The sequence below is a fragment of the Poecilia latipinna genome, unplaced genomic scaffold (assembly GCF_001443285.1).
Source record: "Poecilia latipinna isolate Pla-1442-1.1 unplaced genomic scaffold, P_latipinna-1.0 Scaffold1722, whole genome shotgun sequence".
In the NCBI taxonomy this organism is placed as follows: Eukaryota; Metazoa; Chordata; class Actinopteri; order Cyprinodontiformes; family Poeciliidae; genus Poecilia; species Poecilia latipinna.
The window spans coordinates 31,064-49,069 of record NW_015114338.1 but is presented as its reverse complement, the minus strand read 5'-3'; the positions used below and the strand labels follow the sequence as shown (position 1 = coordinate 49,069).

The 18,006-nt window shown below is 38.2% G+C and overlaps 2 protein-coding genes across 4 annotated transcripts in view; one reads left to right on the top strand and one right to left on the bottom strand.

The window, feature by feature from the left end:
• map3k12 (mitogen-activated protein kinase kinase kinase 12) overlaps nt 1-6,545 on the top strand; it is a 29,436-nt gene extending 22,891 nt beyond the window's left edge. For both annotated transcript variants that reach the window (XM_015060521.1, XM_015060520.1), the window contains exons 12-14: nt 540-607; nt 1,699-1,996; nt 3,648-6,545. In XM_015060521.1, the coding sequence (XP_014916007.1) occupies nt 540-607; nt 1,699-1,996; nt 3,648-3,806 (525 nt within the window). In that variant the 3' untranslated portion in view covers nt 3,807-6,545. The remainder of the gene's footprint in view (nt 1-539; nt 608-1,698; nt 1,997-3,647) is intronic.
• Nucleotides 6,546-7,158: 613 nt separating this feature from the next.
• On the bottom strand, nt 7,159-17,770 carry LOC106964811 (poly(rC)-binding protein 2-like). 2 transcript variants are annotated; one of them, XM_015060523.1, is made up of 13 exons: nt 17,609-17,770; nt 16,694-16,829; nt 13,977-14,000; nt 13,845-13,877; nt 13,601-13,717; nt 12,792-12,923; nt 12,576-12,704; nt 12,033-12,107; nt 11,781-11,840; nt 10,010-10,082; nt 9,871-9,926; nt 9,620-9,789; nt 7,159-8,384 (listed from the first exon to the last, which is right to left on the bottom strand). In XM_015060523.1, the coding sequence occupies exons 2-13, from the start codon at nt 16,760-16,762 to the stop codon at nt 8,348-8,350; spliced, it is 975 nt and encodes a 324-aa protein (XP_014916009.1). In that variant the 5' UTR covers nt 16,763-16,829; nt 17,609-17,770; the 3' UTR covers nt 7,159-8,347. The 2 variants fall into 2 exon arrangements, with proteins under 2 accessions (XP_014916009.1, XP_014916010.1); XM_015060524.1 differs by having other exon boundaries at nt 11,799-11,840.
• Nucleotides 17,771-18,006: the final 236 nt, after the last annotated feature.

The window sequence follows — 18,006 nt, the reverse complement described above, 5'->3', positions numbered from 1 at the left end:
CGATTACTCGATTAATCGTAAGAATAATCGATAGATTACTCGATTACTAAAATATTCGTTTACAACAGCCCTAGTCTCAAAACAACAATATGATCATTTATCGCAATAATTTCTGGGACAATTTATCCTCAAGAAACATTTGTTATTGTCACAGTCCTAATAATTTCATTACAAAAAATTCTGTGTTCAAATTTCAAAGTCATGTTTTCACCATATTATTTACACATTCATAAATGTCAGCGTTCCAATATTTAATTTGGAGCTAAATATTTAGTTTGCAAACTGAATATTTAGTTATCAAATAAAAACGCAATTTGGAGCTGTTAGTTACTAGGTAAATATTTAGCTAGTAACTTAAACATTTAGTTTGAAAATGAAATGTTTAATTTGGAAATAAAATTGGAAGATAAATATTTAGTTAGTTCTCTATAATTAAACCAAATCATTGCTGTTCATTTTTTACTGTGTCACTTTACAAACGGCACCGAATGCCTTCTGAGCGTTTTCTGATTTGCACATTTTTCTGGTTTTTCCTACAGAGGCGTGGGGTGTCATCCGAAGAGGAGGAGGGTGAAGTTGACAGTGAGGTTGAGTTGCCACGGAGACGGTGAGTAACTTGCTGTCCTTCGTCACTGGAAAATTCCCTCAAGCCACACTCCATCTCTGACAAGTCACGGATTTATTAATAGAAATACGAATAATTTTCCCAGGTTTTAATTAATTTATTTGTTTATTTCATTCATTTGCAGCACATGTGTCAAACTCAAGGCCCGTGGGCCAAATCAGACCTGCCGTAGCTTCTTATGAGGCCTTCTAGACTGTAGAGGGCCACAAAAAAAGAAATAGTTGTGTGCCTGGATATTATTTAATCAATAAAATCAAAGAAGCTTTTATCTGTATACTGCTTTCAGGAAGTACTCATTTTATCCAGAGACAACAATTTAGTAGTATTTCAACAGTTTGTTTATAGGTTTTATCAATACATCTTACCACACAGAGCCCTTTGAGGACATTCAGGATCTTTATATGACCCAAAATGAAAGTGAGTTTGACACTCTCAAATTACAGTTTAACATTACCATGTTACATATAAGCAAAAGTTTTGAGTGAAAAGTTGTAAGTGGAAGAAAAAAAAAGTATTTTATAATCTACCCTTTGTCTCAAACGTCAATTTGCTATATCATAAACAGCTAAGCGTCCATATAGATACATCTCTAAACACAGAACAGGCAGTGTATATGTTACAGGGTTTTATTTTATGAATGTTACAGATGTGAAGTTTGTCGAAATCGGTTTATTTATTCTTTGAGTTAGTTTTGTTTTGTCAAAAACTTGTTTCCCCCTGACATTTATTGCTACGTAAGTTCGTTGGTGGTTACCGTAGCAACCAGTAACTGACAGCTCTTTCTGTCGCCATTTGTAATTTTGGGCAGAAGCAGCTGGACGGATTTTAATCACCAACTTGATTTTCTCTATTGTTACAATAAATACAGTAAATCTGCCACACTACTAAATAATACTGAGTCAATATACTTTGATAGAATATTACATTTTATTAAATATAAAATAAATAAGTAAATATTGATCTAATCTCAGTGTTGTGCTTTAGACAGATTGTCATATTTTTAGGTTTTCAGAAACAAGAATCTATTAAATCTTAGGATTTAAAAAAAAAAAATTATTTATTTGTCTCTCTAGCCGTCCGACCAGCATCACCAAGTGCCAGTCGGTTTCCACCTTCAGCTCAGAAAACCTCTCGGTGTCAGACGGCGAGGAGGGCCACACCACTGACCACTCTCACAGCGGCACGCCCGACGTCGTCAGCACGAACACGGACGACAGGTTGGATGACCGCAGCGATGACCTCCTCTCCCAGGGGTCAGAGATCCCGGCAGACAACACCGATCCTGCACAAGCGTCTGACGGCCTGTCGGAAAGGGATGGCGCTCCGGGCCAGAGCAAAGCTCAGCTGGACACAGGGCAGAATCCTAATGAGGTAAAGGAAACTCCACAGAGGTTTGCATGTGTCAGTTAGTGTTGTGCTTTCAGGAAAGAGAAAAGAGCAACACAACTAACTCAAAAAAAAAACAAAAAAAAAACAAAGAAAAAAACTATATGTTGCTAAAATTAGATGTAAGAATCTCATTGGCACCTGTTATTTTATGTTACAGCAAAACAACCCAAAAATTTTATTTTGTTTTATACGACAAANCANCAGAAAAGTCACAAATAATTTACATATAAAGGCTTTGAAAGGAGTAAATTATATATATGTGTTCTTCACAAAAAAATCCACTGCAACCAACTGCCAAAACTAAAAAAAAATAACATATTTTAAATCCATCTTTTCTGAGGAGGTACACTTGGTTTTTAGAGAACATTAGTGAACAGACAGGTTATGGTGAAGGTTTTGGAGAAGTTTAAAACAAGATTAAGTTATAAAACAGTCCCATGATTTAAAGATCTTATAAGAAAGAATGCCAAATCAAAACTCCCGTCTACATTCATGAACCTATGAACAGAGCTACACTGGGTTGGCTCAGGAGAAAGAATATTATTTACTGGACCAAATAAAACTCCTGAGGTGGTCATAATGCAGCAAAATGTACGTCTGTTTCTTTTTGCACATTAAGTTGACTTAGTCTGATTCTAATGTTGAAATAACTTAAACTGGAAACTTTACTGTAGCACAGATGTACTTGAAAATAGCGGTACGTACTTAAAATTTAAATTACTGCATCGTCATATACATTTTGGAAGAAGAGAACAGCAATGATTTGACTTGATTAATTTAAAAAAAAAAATTATGTAGATTTAACTGGGATTATATTAAGATAAAATTAGTGACTACTTGATTTGCTCTAATTGCTAGTTCTTTTTTTAAACGTAAGTATATAATTGAGTTTTTTATTATTATTATTATTTTCATCATACAAACAACAATATCTACTCCACCAAGCTAGTGGTCACTACAATGGACAGTATCTAAAAGTCATTTTCTTGCTCTTCTTGTGGATTTTTATGTTATAAATGCACACAGACCACTGAAGTGGACACTAATGCATCATAAAATATACCATCAACTACTGGCCAACAGATGCAAGTGCAAGAAATTATTATTGTTAAATCCAATATGGCCGACAGACAAAAAAAAAGCATGCCAACCGACCCGGTCCCTCCTTCTACTGTAGACGACTCTGGCAGGTAAAAAAAATATTGTGACATCAGATAACCCCTAAAGAACAACACTGCTCATGTGTTTTTCAAATAACAGCTTTGTATTTGGAGAAATTACAAATTATCACCTAAAAAAAAATATATATATAAAATATGTTTTTTTTTTTTTTTTTTTTTACAAAAAAAAATTTGGAAAAAAATCCTGACATAAAGGATCATAATTCATGCATGAAAGGGTTAAATTAGCATTTGTTGTTCCCTCCCAACAACAAATTTGCTAAATTAATCCATATAAACCGATTGTGTGTAATCCAGACAAAATAGCATATAATTTGGGAAGATTTGAATGAGAAAAATAGTTTTCAAGCCAAAAAGTGTACACACCACTGTAAAAAATAACTCAAATAACTGAATATCATTTTCCACGTATATCCTGGATGTGACTGTTTCTCTTTTCATTTTTTCTTCAGAACCGGGCCTTGTGTGATGATTCTGACTGCGACAGCGCCGAGCTGGACCAGTCAGGCAGCGGAGAGCCCAGTCGGCCTCCCAGTGCCGGAGCGTGGGTGTCGCCATCCCAACCCTATCAAGGGTCTCCACAGACGCCCCACACAGGACATCCTCCATAGATCACCACGTGCAAAACAAAGACCTCCGGCCACCCTACTATGAGCAACCATCACAGGCGCACACCAACCTCTCAGTGCAGTACATTACTGTTGCCATGAAGAACCACACCTACAACGACACTCAGACAATGACAAGTAGCTTATGGTGTCTCATAAGTTTGTTGGTGGGTAAACCTGTATCAGATGACATAGGTCGTTTGGCGTAAACACGACAAATATAATCAGATACTGTATTTTGGCAGCTTGTGACATCAGTTAAATGTCATTTACGTTAAGTAGGGTTGTTTTTAGGAAACATAGTTACCACGTTAACCTTAGGCACTACGCCAGTTCAGCAAAAACCCATTATTAGATGTGCACGCATGCACAAGAAGATACTACACTCTTTAAAGTAGTCCTTAAAACACTTTAACCCTCACTCTGGGAGCATTATCCATGACTCTCCACACTCTAATGCATCAAATACTAATGAGAAATAATGTAAATATACAGTAAGAACCACAAGAAATGTCTAACTTTATTTTATATGTAAGATAAAATGTAAGATTAAACTGTATGCAGCCCTGTGAACAAATGCATGACTACATTTATGGTTTATGGTTATGGTTTATTTATGGTTTGAATGTGTCTGTTTTCTATTTTGTGAAAGTTTACACTTTTTTAATCCTGAAAGTCTTACTTTAGTTATCTACTTTTTGTTTAATAAATGTCGGCATCACAAAAGAAAAAAAAAAAAACCCAAAACGACAAATGAAACCATCATAAAAACACTTTAACAGGGAATTCAGTAGGTGATACATTATTTCTGAACTCTTACTGAGTTTTAAACTAACGACATGCATATGGTTTTTATTGGGTTTAGTAAATCAGCAACAAAAAGGAAGATTTTAGGGTTCACTCAAAATGCACCTGTACCATTTTCAACTTGACGTTGTTATAGAAACATAAAATGTCTGCACAGAATCTTGTGTTTTTGATTTCCCCAAGTCTGATTCAAAGTGTGCTAAATTACAAAAAAAATGACGGTATATTATTGCTTTAAAACATTTTAGGAAGGGCAGACATATCTTCCTTTTTCCACCAATTTTTCAAAGTTATTAATCCCAATGCACCTGTGCTAGCTGCTAATGCTGACTTAGGTTTATTGGTCCTGCTGATCTGAGGAACCAGGCCTAAACCGTCTTACGACTACACTTTGTCCTTGGTGACCATCATCACATTTATAAAGATAAAATGATTATTTTTTATTTCAACTTCACCAACTTTTCTCACTTGTAAAATCTGGCACTGATTTTGCAAAACGCTTGGTGCTAGCTGCTAATGCTAAGTGATTTTTCTTATTTTTTTAACTAAAGACCATAAACGTTTTAATTTTGCGCTTTGTCCTTCCCGATAACATTCTCAAGCGAAAGCGGATTTGTTGAAGCAGGAACATATGTTTTTAAGTTTTGCCAATTTTTACTTGTAAACATTTGGCTCTAAAGTTTATTTCAATGCAAACTGAACCATTTCTTAACGCTAACTGTTTGTTCTAATGAACTAACAATTTAAACCTTTTATTACAGCGCCTTGTCCTTACTTATATCACAACTGACAACTTAATTTGTTTAGGCAAGGCCATTTTTTTTTTCTTTTTCATTTTTACCAATTCTTATCTCCTGTAAAACTTTGGCGCTAATATGTATTACAATGCACACTATGCTAGCTGCTAATGATAACTAAAGTCTTTTGGGCCTGCTGACCCAAAAGTCTGAAACAAACTAAAGAACTTAAACCTTTTCCACACTGCACTTTGTCCTTGTTGACCAATATCACAAAAGAATCGATTTTGATCAAGCAAGATTTTTTTTTTAATCAATTTTACCTCATTTGTAAAAATTCACCATTAATAACATTAATAACTGCTAATGCTAACTGAAGTTGTTTAGTGTTGAACAGCCTTAGTTAGTCTTAAGCAGCTGCAAAGTTGTAACATAGTTAAACACACACTGCTTCTAATGCCATATGTTCTCCACTTTTGACCTCCTGCAGACTTATTCACAAGAGGCAAAGTTTAGTTTTAACCTTACTAGATCATGTTGCTGAAATTAAATCCTGTGCAGCCAGTTCTTAAGATATGAAGAACCCAGTGAACTGTTACTGAAGCTACACAAAGCTCAATAGAACATTTTGGCTTTTTTTTATTTCATGCAACTACAGGGTTAGCAAAGGGCTTATCACCTTGGTAGGGTGCACAAACACTTCCAAGTTTGAAAGTTTCCCTTTATGTTGACGTTCCATGAAAGAAGCATTGAAAGAAGTCAGTTGTTGAATCTTAATATTAATCGACGTGTAAATTAGGAGGTGATCTTTTTTTTTTTGTAATGAACCAAAAGGCCTCCTTGGACTTCATGATGTTTGCAGGCCTCTTAGAAACCTCAACCTTTCCTTTGACCCTTTAAGGCGACTGCAGGAGTAGCTGAATAAATAATAGAGCACTTCTCCATGGTGGTTTCTAGAAAACTAAGTATCCGTTGGGTTTAAGTATCTATTTTGTTTTTATACAGCATTGCACATTGTACCAGTACCATAGAAATTATATCAAAAGCAGAATATAATGAGCAAGAGTAAATAACGTATTGGTTAAAAACAAATGTGTGAACTTTAAAAATAAGGGGCCATGTTATGGCTGCAGTTTATTCTGTTGCTGTGTCACGTGAGACAGCTGAATGAGAAATAAATTATTTTCAATGACTTTAAGCATGTCCAAAATGTTGCAATGTCTTTTCTTTACACTTCAGAAAAACATACATGAGAATTGTCAAAAACTGCATTTATTTCAGGAATTGGTCTAAAAAAATGCAACTTTTGACAAATTCTAGTTCCTTCATGTAAATAATTTTATTCACATTCCAGGGTTATATATAGCGCCACAGGGTTCAGTGCTCAGGCCAATTCTCTTTAGCTTACTGTAGGCCTAAATCCCCAGACAGCATGGAATAAATTACTGCTATGATGTTATTAAACTATATTTATTCACAAAGTCTTAGAGTGAAAAACATGCACTGTAAATTGACTTTGTTTTAAAAAAAAGTATGCAAACTCATTTCACTGCCTCAAAAAAAAAAAAAAATCAAGTTTTCAAAAATAATAAATGTTACCATGTATAAGCTGCACACAACTTAACTTGATAATTTTGAGTAAATTGCATTATACAATAGTACACAACTACTGTAAAACCTAATTAGTTCTTCCTTAAATACATACAGACTCAATGCATGTTTACTAATAAAATCTATAAATGTTTGAATTGAAAATTAAATCAAAATGTTCCAATTTATTAATGCACCTGAATAAGAATGACAAAGGACTGTTTAAGCATTTCACATCTTTTATTTTTGCATCTCAATTCTTCGACAATTTAATTGCACCCAGATCTACAATAGTTTGAAAACGTGCACAAAAAACGTGAGTTTCTTCATCCTGCAAAGAATAAAAAAAATAAAATCTGACCCAGGCAAAAAAGGATAGCAGGAAACTAGTGTTAATTCTATAGTTCTCCTTCTAGTTAATCATAATTTAATACTTCAGCTTAATATACTTATAAAGACCATTATGTCTTTTAGTTTTGCCCCTTGCAGCATTCCCCAGCCCTGCAGTTAAAAAAAATATTTTCTCTATTTAAAACAAATATTTCAATGTCATCATCAACACCACCACTATGGTCTTGGTTATTTCTGAGAAAAAGAAAAACATTTTCCTCACGTCCAGGCTCACTCCTGGCGATCCAAGGTCCACCAACCTTTATCAGATCAACACAAAGCTCCAAAAGTCCAGATTAACAAAATAAACGGATGGAAACACAGGAATGACACAAAACGATTACTGAGCAAGTTAGAGGTGAGACATGATATAGCTTAAAAGGTTCCTTCAACCCGCACTAAACAAGAGAAATCACCTTCAGACTTCTAAAGTGTTTTTTTTTTCCTGCATACATATTCAGCTCCTTATCGCACACTAAAACCCGTTAGACCCACAATGCCTCATTCAGGAAGTACAGCTTCAAACAGCAAATGCCAAATATTAATGAATTCTACTTGTACAAGGAACTGTATATTAAATAAAAATAAATAGATATTTAAAAAGAGGGGAAAGAACAGTCCATCTATTATGTTATTGAGTTTTTTTTTCTTCCTTTTTTTTCAATTTTTCTAAGAAAAATCTGACGTAAGAAAAACATTATTTATGCCTTTTCAGATTTTTCTAAAACATTATACTTACAGTTTATCAAGAAGATCTTACAGATATACAGTAAAATAAGAGGAAAAATACAACAGAAGAAGATCTTTGAAAACTATTTGCCAACAGAATTTAAAAACATAATAAATAAATAAAATATCAATAGCATGATGGTGTAATTACAACTGAAGTAGATATCTAAACCAATGCAGGAGAAAGCTGTGAATTTATAGTACTTGGTTTTTGCATTAAGTTCAACAAGGGACCTCTTGGTAAAAAGTTGGGGCAGGGGTTAAAGTAGATGCTGATGAAGATCCTCCATGTCAGTTGGCTGCGAGGCCAGTAGCTTCAGAAGAAAGCCTGAGACGAGAAAAGACATTTTAGACACGCAAAACGTGGAAGCTGAAAATGCCACATATTTACTGACAAAGAAGGTTTTTCCTCTGAACAGTAACGGTGGGTTCACAAACGCGTTTTCAGCGTCGGGTGTGTCTGGTTTGCATTCAAAGTCCATGTGGAGGCGCGCCGAGGGCTCGTCAGAATCGCTCTGCCCGCTGTTTTACGTTGCTGGCCTATTTGTCGGACGTGTCGGACGCTCAAAACGTTCCAAATGGTTTAAATTGCGCCGGGCTAGATGCAATTTAGCGCCGTAATGGGCCCTCGCCTCGCCTCCACATAGACGCTCCTGACGCTCAAAACGCGTTTGATGTGAACGCACCTTTACTCTTCAGATGAAAAACCTTCTTTGTAAGAATGTGGCATTTTTAGCTTCACCTGGTTCAAATTCTGGAAGCAAAAACTCATATTCAGCACCTTTTGCTATTCAATTATTAATCCAATAATAATTAACAGATCAGTGCTTGATTGAATGTTAAGTTGAACAGAAAGGTTGATGTTAGAAGTATTTTTTTTAGCTCCTCTGATGCAAATGATCAAATGTACACGAAAGCAGTGCTATATCAGGATTGATTTGTTTATTTGCATCTTTTAATGAATCTCTAACACTGTATAAATTTGCATTTTTTAAAATCTGATAAGCAGTCACAAGAATGATAGAATAATCAATTACTAAAATAATCGTCAGCTGCAGCCCTAACTTTGCTGATAGATTAGTGAAGTTCCAGTGAATTGTTTCAGTTTTGCATCATTTATCTGAAGACTTCACATTATCTTTTCCCCGCCAGCCTTAATAAATCACCAGAGTTGCCTCTCTAGTTAAGCTGTATAAATTTAAATAAAGGCTCTCCGGTCTTCATTTACATCACAGGAGAACACAAAAGTCTGCAGCAATGAACTCATTAAAGGGAAGAGAGTGTGCAGGCAGTAGCTGCATTACAACGGGAAGGTTAGAGGGGTGTGTTCACACACTCCGATGCAAAGAAACAGTTCAGCAATATCCACAACGCAGCTGGGCTAAGGCCAGAGCCACCTTCCATAAAACCTTCTGTTTTTCTTAGCTGGTGTCAGATGTTCGACGGTTAAACACACACAAGAAAACTAAAGCCTAGTAAAGTCGGGTTAAAAAGGCAATAAGCCGTAAAAATAAAACAATAAAATCCCTTCCTGCTGCAGTAAAGTTCATGCTGCGGTCTTACCGAGCGTTGATCAGATACTCGGCCAGGCTGATGCTAGCGTGGGAGCCGGTGATGGTGACCTGCCTGTCAGTCGAGCCCTCCACGGGGTTGGCAATTTTTATCTGGGCCCCTGACATCTGACGAATCTCGTTGATCTTTGCACCCTGACGGCCTATGATGCAGCCGATGAGCTAGGGAAGGAGAAAAGGTAAGACAAAAAAAAAACCCCATCACATTTAAAAGCAATGTTTACTGCGGCAGAAAATACTTACATCATTTGGAATGGTCAGCTCATGAGAGCCAGTTTGTGCAGAGGCATCCATCCCAGCTTCAAGAAGAAAAAGGAAGCCCAATGAGAAGAAATACAACACATGCAAGTGGAAAACGCTCTGCAGCAGGAGATCCACCTACCTTGGAAGCCCTGGTTGCCGTGTGCAATGGGGAAGGGGCTCTGCTGCATGGCCAGCTGGTGAAGTTTAGTGAGCTGTTATTGAGGGGGGGGAGCAAAACAGAGAAAAAGAAAATACAGTTAGGAAAAAAAAACTATAATCCTAGTCTTAAATGTTGCAATTCCCCTTTTGTATGTACTTAAAAATGATAATGAGCAGAAATTGTGAAATGAATCCATGATTTGGCTAACGCTATTAAAGAAAAACTGAAGCATTTAATATCATCTTAGAACTTGCAGCATCTTGCAAAAGTAATCATAACCCTTAAACTTTCCCTTTTTGTCACATTTCAATCCCAGTGTGTTCTAATGGGATTCTCTGAGAGCCAAACAAAGTCAGGGATGGTTTTCTAAACTGGAAGTGTGTGCAGTGGATGGTCATTTAGATTACATTCACATCAGCCCTGTTAAATCTGTTTTAATCAAACTAGTTCATACGTAAACAAACTCTGATGCGAAGCAAAACAATCTAACTGGTCCGCATAAAAACCTAGGTCTCTGTTCGGCTGACATGAACTCTGGCACAGATCAAAGTGCTATGTGTGAATGCCAAGCAGACTGAAGAGCGCTCCAAAAGCACGAAACGAACTATAGAGCAGGGCACTCTCTATAAGTCGCTGCTCTACACAGGATATTCTGGGTTAATACAACCAAAACAAATAGGCAAGTTTAGGAGAAATGACTCGCTGTCTTTTACTCAAAACAAAACAAAACAAAAAAGAAATCCTACAAACGCTAAACGGAGGAAGGAAGTTGCACTCATCTCCTCTTCAGTTATTTCTTTGAAAGCGAACCGCACCAGATGAGAATGTAACAAATGTCGCAACTCTGTTCTCAATCAAACCAAATCTACCCAATAGAAAGCCTGAGATGTTTTAATAAACCAAACATGAACGAGGAAAACACCAGACACAGCTGGATTATCACCCACAGCACTACTCAGTGGCGCAACCACAAATCTACCAAAACGTAGCTGTTCAACTAAACCAACAGGCAAAGAGAGGAAAGTATTAATCAGGGTATCAGTCAAAGGGTCACTGGCCTCAACTATTGAGGAGCTGCAGAGAGCCGCAGTTCAAATCCATCAATACGACAACTTGCAGTTTTGAATTCAAAAAGTGAAAAAAAAAAAAAAAAATCAAAACAAACAAACAACACAAAATATAAAACAATAGTCAAGAAAAGACCAAAGTTTTACTTTTTGGTCTGCAAGCTAAGCACTGCATATCATCCTGAACACACCATCCACACTTCGAAGCATGGTGGAGGCAGCATTATGTTGTGGTTTCATCTTGAGCTGGTCAAAGTTCATTTGGAGTGTAAGGGAGCTAAAGACAGACCAATACTAGAAGAAAACCTTGTGGAGTGTGCAAAAAAACCCAAAACAACTTGAATCTGGGGTTTGACTTTCAGGGCAACGAAATGAAACATACAGCCAGAGGTAGAATGACCTAGTCAAAGTCCAGACCTAAAACCAATCAGGAACCCGCGGTAAGGCTTGTACAACGATGTTCAGACGTTTTCATCCAGTCATTTTGCATTTTGAATGACAAAAAGAAAAAGGATTGAACTTTGCGGTTTTCACATTACGTCGTGTGGAAAAGTTCGAGGGTATGCAGACTTTTGCAGGGGATATGGAGGTGCAGATCCAGAATGGGTGGCAACAAAGAAATGGAATAAGAGGGTGGCATGGCTTCCCAGGACCAAAGTTTTTAAATACACTGGATCACTTACAGAGGGCCCTTCACTTACATCAGGCTGTGGAATGGCGTGCTGCCCTTGGACAGCGTAAGCCTGCAAGAAGAGAACAGCAGTTAGGAGGGAGTGGCATTGTGACACAGATCCATCTGTACTCCGTCCTTGACGTGCTACGAGAACAAAGCCGTATCGGCCACGCCCAGCAGAGTCGTTACTAAACGGGGAGACGTTGTGCAACGTTTCTAACCACTAAATACGAAGGAACCATCAATAAAAAATGTTGCCTACCTGACCACCTGCAAAGATGACAGGAGAGCCTGAGGGTTTGGGCCTGTACGGGATGGTCACTCCTTTTGGTGGAGACTAAGAGAGAAAGAACATAATGACTTAGAAAGATGGTTAGACGTTTAAGAGCATCAGTAGCTGAGTTTCCATTAGAAATGCGCAAAAAACACTGTCAAAATTCAGCTGATGTCAAAAAACCCCACAATTTCCAGGTGTTTTTCTCAGCTGAGAAATAATTAAAATCACATGTCATTAAAAAAAAACAACTACTTCCTGTCTTCTTCTTCTTCGTGGTTTCCACTATCGGCAAAATCTGGTTGTTGATTATACAACGTGTGTGATGCGACAAAAGGGTTTTTACTGCAGTTTTACAAAATAAACCAATTTCAATATGACCAAAACAAAAAAAAAAACCCACCCTCACACAAAAACATTTCCTTGAAAAACAAGATTTTTTGAGTTTTTTTTTAATCGCCGTGTTTCCACTAAATTTCTCATTTAGATGGACAAAGGAAACGCAACTAATCAGACAATCACAATTTATACCTCCAGCATGACAACGCAGATCTGCTTGACGCACTCGATGATGGACTGGGGGGTCCCTGCAATGGTGATGGCACGTTCTGTTGAGTTGGGCAGCATGTCCCCTGCTACTTGTACCTGAGCTCCTGCCGACTGCGGGGAAAAACGAGAAGTCGGGGGACGTCCCGCATGAGACGCGTGTCAAACGTTTAACACGAGCACGGAAGGAGGAAAACAAACCTCTCGGATTTCTTTGATCTTACAGCCACCCTTGCCGATGAGCGAGCCGCACTGGCTGGCAGGCACAACGAGGCGCATGGTGACTGGCGGTTTGCTGGTGGCCGTGCTGTTCGTCATGGAGGTGCTGATGTCCTGCAAGAGATTTGGAGAATATCAGACGTATTCCACGCTAAAAATCATTCGATTACAAAGGCCTTATCTTTACTTTTCTTTGGCCTCGGCTTCTGCAAACTTTATGGAAGCTCGTGACATCAAACAAAAAGAAGAGTCAATGATCCAAATGGAATATTTTTGATGCGTAATATGTAGAAGAGCATTTCTCATGTCAATGGGACACAGGTGAGGCACATAAGGGAACCCACGATAACACCTCAGGGTCTTTGAAGACCAACTGCTGACAATTTTCAGCGAGAAAACACTATTTCAAGCTGTTAACCGGTCACAATATGTTTTTTTTTTTGGTCAACTGTTTATCATACATTTTACCAGCCTAACATTTTAGGCTTATTTAAGATTTAAGTCAAATACGGCTTTTTACTAACAAAACGTGGCAACATCAATCACTCTGCTGCTCTGCAATTCACAAACACCGTCCTCTCACCTTCACATCTTTAATCACTTCCACTTAAACACCAAAATGAGAAAATTCATTTTATGTCAAACTGACAATTTCAATATTTTTCCTAGGATTTCTATTTCACATAATCTTTCGCTTCAGCTCAGCCTTCCAGGTTACAACTTTGACACAGAAATTAGTAAGAAAAGGCAAATGTTACAGTTTCAGTAAAGATGTGGTGAGAAAGCCTAACCTCCTCCAGTTTCTCAATGATCATAGAGAAGGCTTTAAAAATGGAGGTGGTGGGTCCTGCGAGGGTTATGATCCTCTCTGGACAGTTCCCCTCTGAGATGTTGATGCGAGCGCCGCTCTGCAGACACAGAAATGTAAACAACACAGAAATCAGCTGGCTTCATCATACGATGCCAAAGAGAACCGCAAAGTGCAGCTGTGAACAGGTTTGTTCTTGCTTGGGAGAAGTAAAGTTTTTTTTTTACCTCCTCTCTCATCTTCTTCACTGACTCTCCTTTCTGTGGAGAAACAGCAGATATGCAATATTTACAAAACACACAGAGACCAGCAGCAGATTGCATCTGTCCAACAGTTAAAAAAACAAAAACAAATCCCACCTTGCCAATTATGCTTCCAACCTCCTGCAGAAATGAACAAAACAAAAAGAAAAAGTTAGCAGCTCTGTGTTTTTCATGCGTTTTAGTGAAGCAAAGTTTCTTACAACCCAAAACAACTTGCTTCACATGCGATGCAAAGAGTAGCAAGTACATTTTAAAGCTTCAACGCAAAGAAAACTTTGTAAAGTTTTGACTTTCTAAATATATTAAAAACAGATAAAATATTGCTAATAATCTTAACCACACTAAGATTTAAAAGATATTTAAAACAATAAGATTTTTTTTTTTGCAGAACGAAACAGGCTGGAGATTAAGTCAATTTATTCCTTCAAATAAAGCGAAGCTTCTCGTTCGCTCAGACTCTCGAATCGAGAGTAGCGCCTGACTACTTGTGTAGGAGTCCTCACAGCCCTTCTGTCAGGCCCACCTGTTCCTTCCCTCCCACAGCACGAGGGAAAGGGCATTTAGGTCTGCACTTCCTCCGAGCGCAAGGGATCAATATGTAGGGCGGGAGCCCTGCCGCAGCCTTTTCTTGCACGCGTTATGGCACAAGTAGAAGGACGACTGCTAAAATGGCAACTTTAACTGCAAACAGTTTGGCAAAATAAACATTTTCTGAACGTTCGATTATTTTAGACATCGAGAGCATTTTGTTCTAGGACTGCAAAACGTTTTTCGCATGAAAAATGAACGTTCTTACAGATTTAAAAACTCTTGAGTTCACAGTTTTCTTGAAGTATTAGTACAAAATTAACACTTATAATTCTACATAGGGTGGGCACTAAATACAAAATCTGCAAAGACCAATGAGGCACATGTAATAAAATTAAAAAAAATAGAACTTATTCATACTGAATACTGGTTTTAATGAGCAAGTTTGTACAACAGGAATCTCTTCATTTTGTCTCGCTGCCCTGTTTTTCCTGTCCAGCTGCGAATGAAAAAAGGACAGTAGTTCCACAAGAACATAAAAAAAAAAACTCAGAAATGGCCAGTTTTAATTTTGTTGTTGCACAATCATCTTCCCTTGAAGTCAGCGTTGAAGAAGCAAAGCTTGCAGTTCTTATTTAAAAATTTGCACCTGCTGTAACTGAATAAGATCTATAACAAAGGAAACTAGAGGAAGGATTTCAACTTTATCCACTCAGACTTGGGGTCTGGGTATACAAGTTTTCTCGCCAATTCATAAACACCTTGTGTACTTTAAAAACTACATATCTGGATATTTTTGTTTATAAATTATTGAAAACCAAAACACGCAGTGGAGGGAATTATAATTTACAATCATAACATCACATCCGTTACATCAGACTGAGTGAAATATAGGAACTTATTTTTAATTGTAATTATTTTAGTGGTTGTCAAAGTGAGTACAATACTTTTCTCTAGGCAGGTGTTAATTGATGTACTGACAAACTAAAGGTTCTCAGGTTATCTGCAAATTTCAGCAAGTCAAATTTAGGACTTTTTAATGCTACTTTCAATGAAATACAAGACAGAAAAAAAACTGTAAAGATATAGGATGGTTAGGGAGATCCTGCTGCATTATAATCAGGAGTAGGATAAACTGTGAAAACTTCATGCATATGATGGAAGCAAAAACATGTTAGTTAGAAAGGGTATATTAGCAGCTAGTTGCCAGTAGCCTCAACTGCTTCAAGTCACAGAACGCTATGAAGACGTCTCATCCTTTCGTCTGACAGCAAATCCCACAAGAAAATTAAAATACATTAAATAATCCTGCCACGAGAAAATTTGAGACCTACTTACATTTTCATAATGAATTCAAGACATTTTCAAGCCTTAATTTTACACACAAACGCAAGACTTTAAGGATGTGCAGACACACTGGTTCTGCAGAAGACGCTTCAGCTTCATACTCAAAGTTTGGTGCAAAGAGTTCAAACATGCAGAAAGCCATGAGGGTAAAATAGAAAACAAAGAGCAACTGATAGCAGCCCTGTTAAAGAGCGTGAGCAGTCGCTACGAGTCTCGAAAGTCCATACTGTTTCTGACATCAATGTTATACATGTCCGTTTCCTTCCTCTCTCTCACTTTTATCTGCTTGCACGCACACTGCTGCAAACTACAGAACCATAACATACAAGACTGGCGACATAAACAAAAACTGATTAAAACAGGCCAGCATCCTCTACTCCGTATCTGTTCCATTTATTTGACTTGCAACACTTGATTGTTTTCAGCTTTAAAGCCTGCTTTGTACTTAACCAAGTCTAATTATTTCTCAAGGTAGTAACTCTGAGGGATTTAATGGTTGGGTCCTGGAACCTGGGTGTTGCATGGAAGGGAAAAAGGGTGCAGCACAAAGTCAATTTCCAATTTTCAGCACAAGACTGAAACGTGGATTGATCTTTGGGCGATGAATGGATAGACGAATGGAAGAAGTAATTGTTGAACAAGTGCAAGAAGGCGAAGACAGAGGGAAAGATGTCCCTGGTGCATGGATATAGAGGAGCTGAACAAACTCGCGCAAAGAAGGAGGAATTGCAGGATAGTTAGATTAATGAATGGATGGATGAACACAACACTTTTATATGTAAGTTTTATTTATAAAACAGAAAAGGCACATTGGCAGAGCCAATTTCAAGTCAATTCACACACCTAAGTGGATTTGGAAAACAGAATATATTCTATTCTTATATCAAATTAATTGTTTTTCTGTCTATGTATGACTGCAGGAATCCTGTCTCACTCACCTTCCCATGCATGAGTAACCTGATGGTTAAGGTGACATTAAGTCCTCCTTCAACTAGACTGGAGTCCATTGCTGCTCTTCAGTCCACACACTAAACTGGCCAACAAAGTAGGTTTTTTTGGTGACTGGCTGAACGTCTGCAGAGGGGGATAAAAAATGAGCAGGTTAGGGAGAAATGTGGCTACAGGAACAACATCTCAGAGAGAAGAAGCCTTGGCGGCTAGTAAAAACGCTGTTAAAGCAGATCAATGGAGTGATGCAGGCAGTTCACTTTTTTTTGCAGGCGAGTGTGTCACTTCGGAAGAATGAGACGTTTCAGTGCAGTAATTCATGTTGGACTGGCCCGAGTCCACTCATTCTCACTGACACAATGACCCACTGTGTCCCTGGGGGCCGTGTCTATTTCCTGACACTGAGCAGCTGTGGCGAACTAACTTTTTAATTTTCTCCCATCTATCTATCTGCGGTCTAAACGGTTCAACACTTCGTAGCATCTAACTGTGGAGATGAAAAACAGACAGTTGAATGAAGAAGGTAAGTGTAGCAAATGATATTTCGCGAAAAGGCATCACGCACAATTTGGGAAAGCTGATTTAGCGCCGAAGCGGATCTGTCCCAACTTCCCAAATATTTTCCCCACTCGCAACAAAATTAAGCTGAACGGATAAATTAATTCAATCCCTACGTGTTTAACACACTCTGAAAGGGCAGCGGGTCGCCACTAACTCACAGGCAGCCACCAAGTTAAACACAGTTCGGTAATTTTCCATTCACAGCACGCTAGCATTAGCATCCTCCGATCCAGGAAATAGCCGCATCCCGCGGCCTACGGATCGCGTTGAGTTATCCCCGTCCTTCACTCTGAGAGGAAAGAAAAGAAAACACGCTCACAAAGACGGGTTTCTGGAAGTCTTACCCGAACCGTCCCTTGAAGTGTGTCCAGGGGGTGGATAGGGTGGCAAGGGTGGAAGGGGAGAGGTTCGGGAGGGAGTTTTAAGAGGACCCGGGGAAGAGGGAAGAGACGCCGCTGTTTGATCGGACTCCACTCTTCTCTTCTGCTTTGCACAAAAGACAAAACAACTTTGACCCCGTCACCGTCCCGCCCCTCCGCCGGGTCACCCCCGCCCACCGGGGGGTCCACGCCCATTATCCACGGAAGAGCAAATGGAGCAAGTATTCACATATTATCAGATTATGTTGATTGGTATAAAGGGGTTGATTTTATTAACGCCACAACGTTAATGAATCAGTGGGCCAGAGATGCTGTTTACATGTCTTAAAAATCACTAGAATAATTTATGTGTCGTTAAAAAA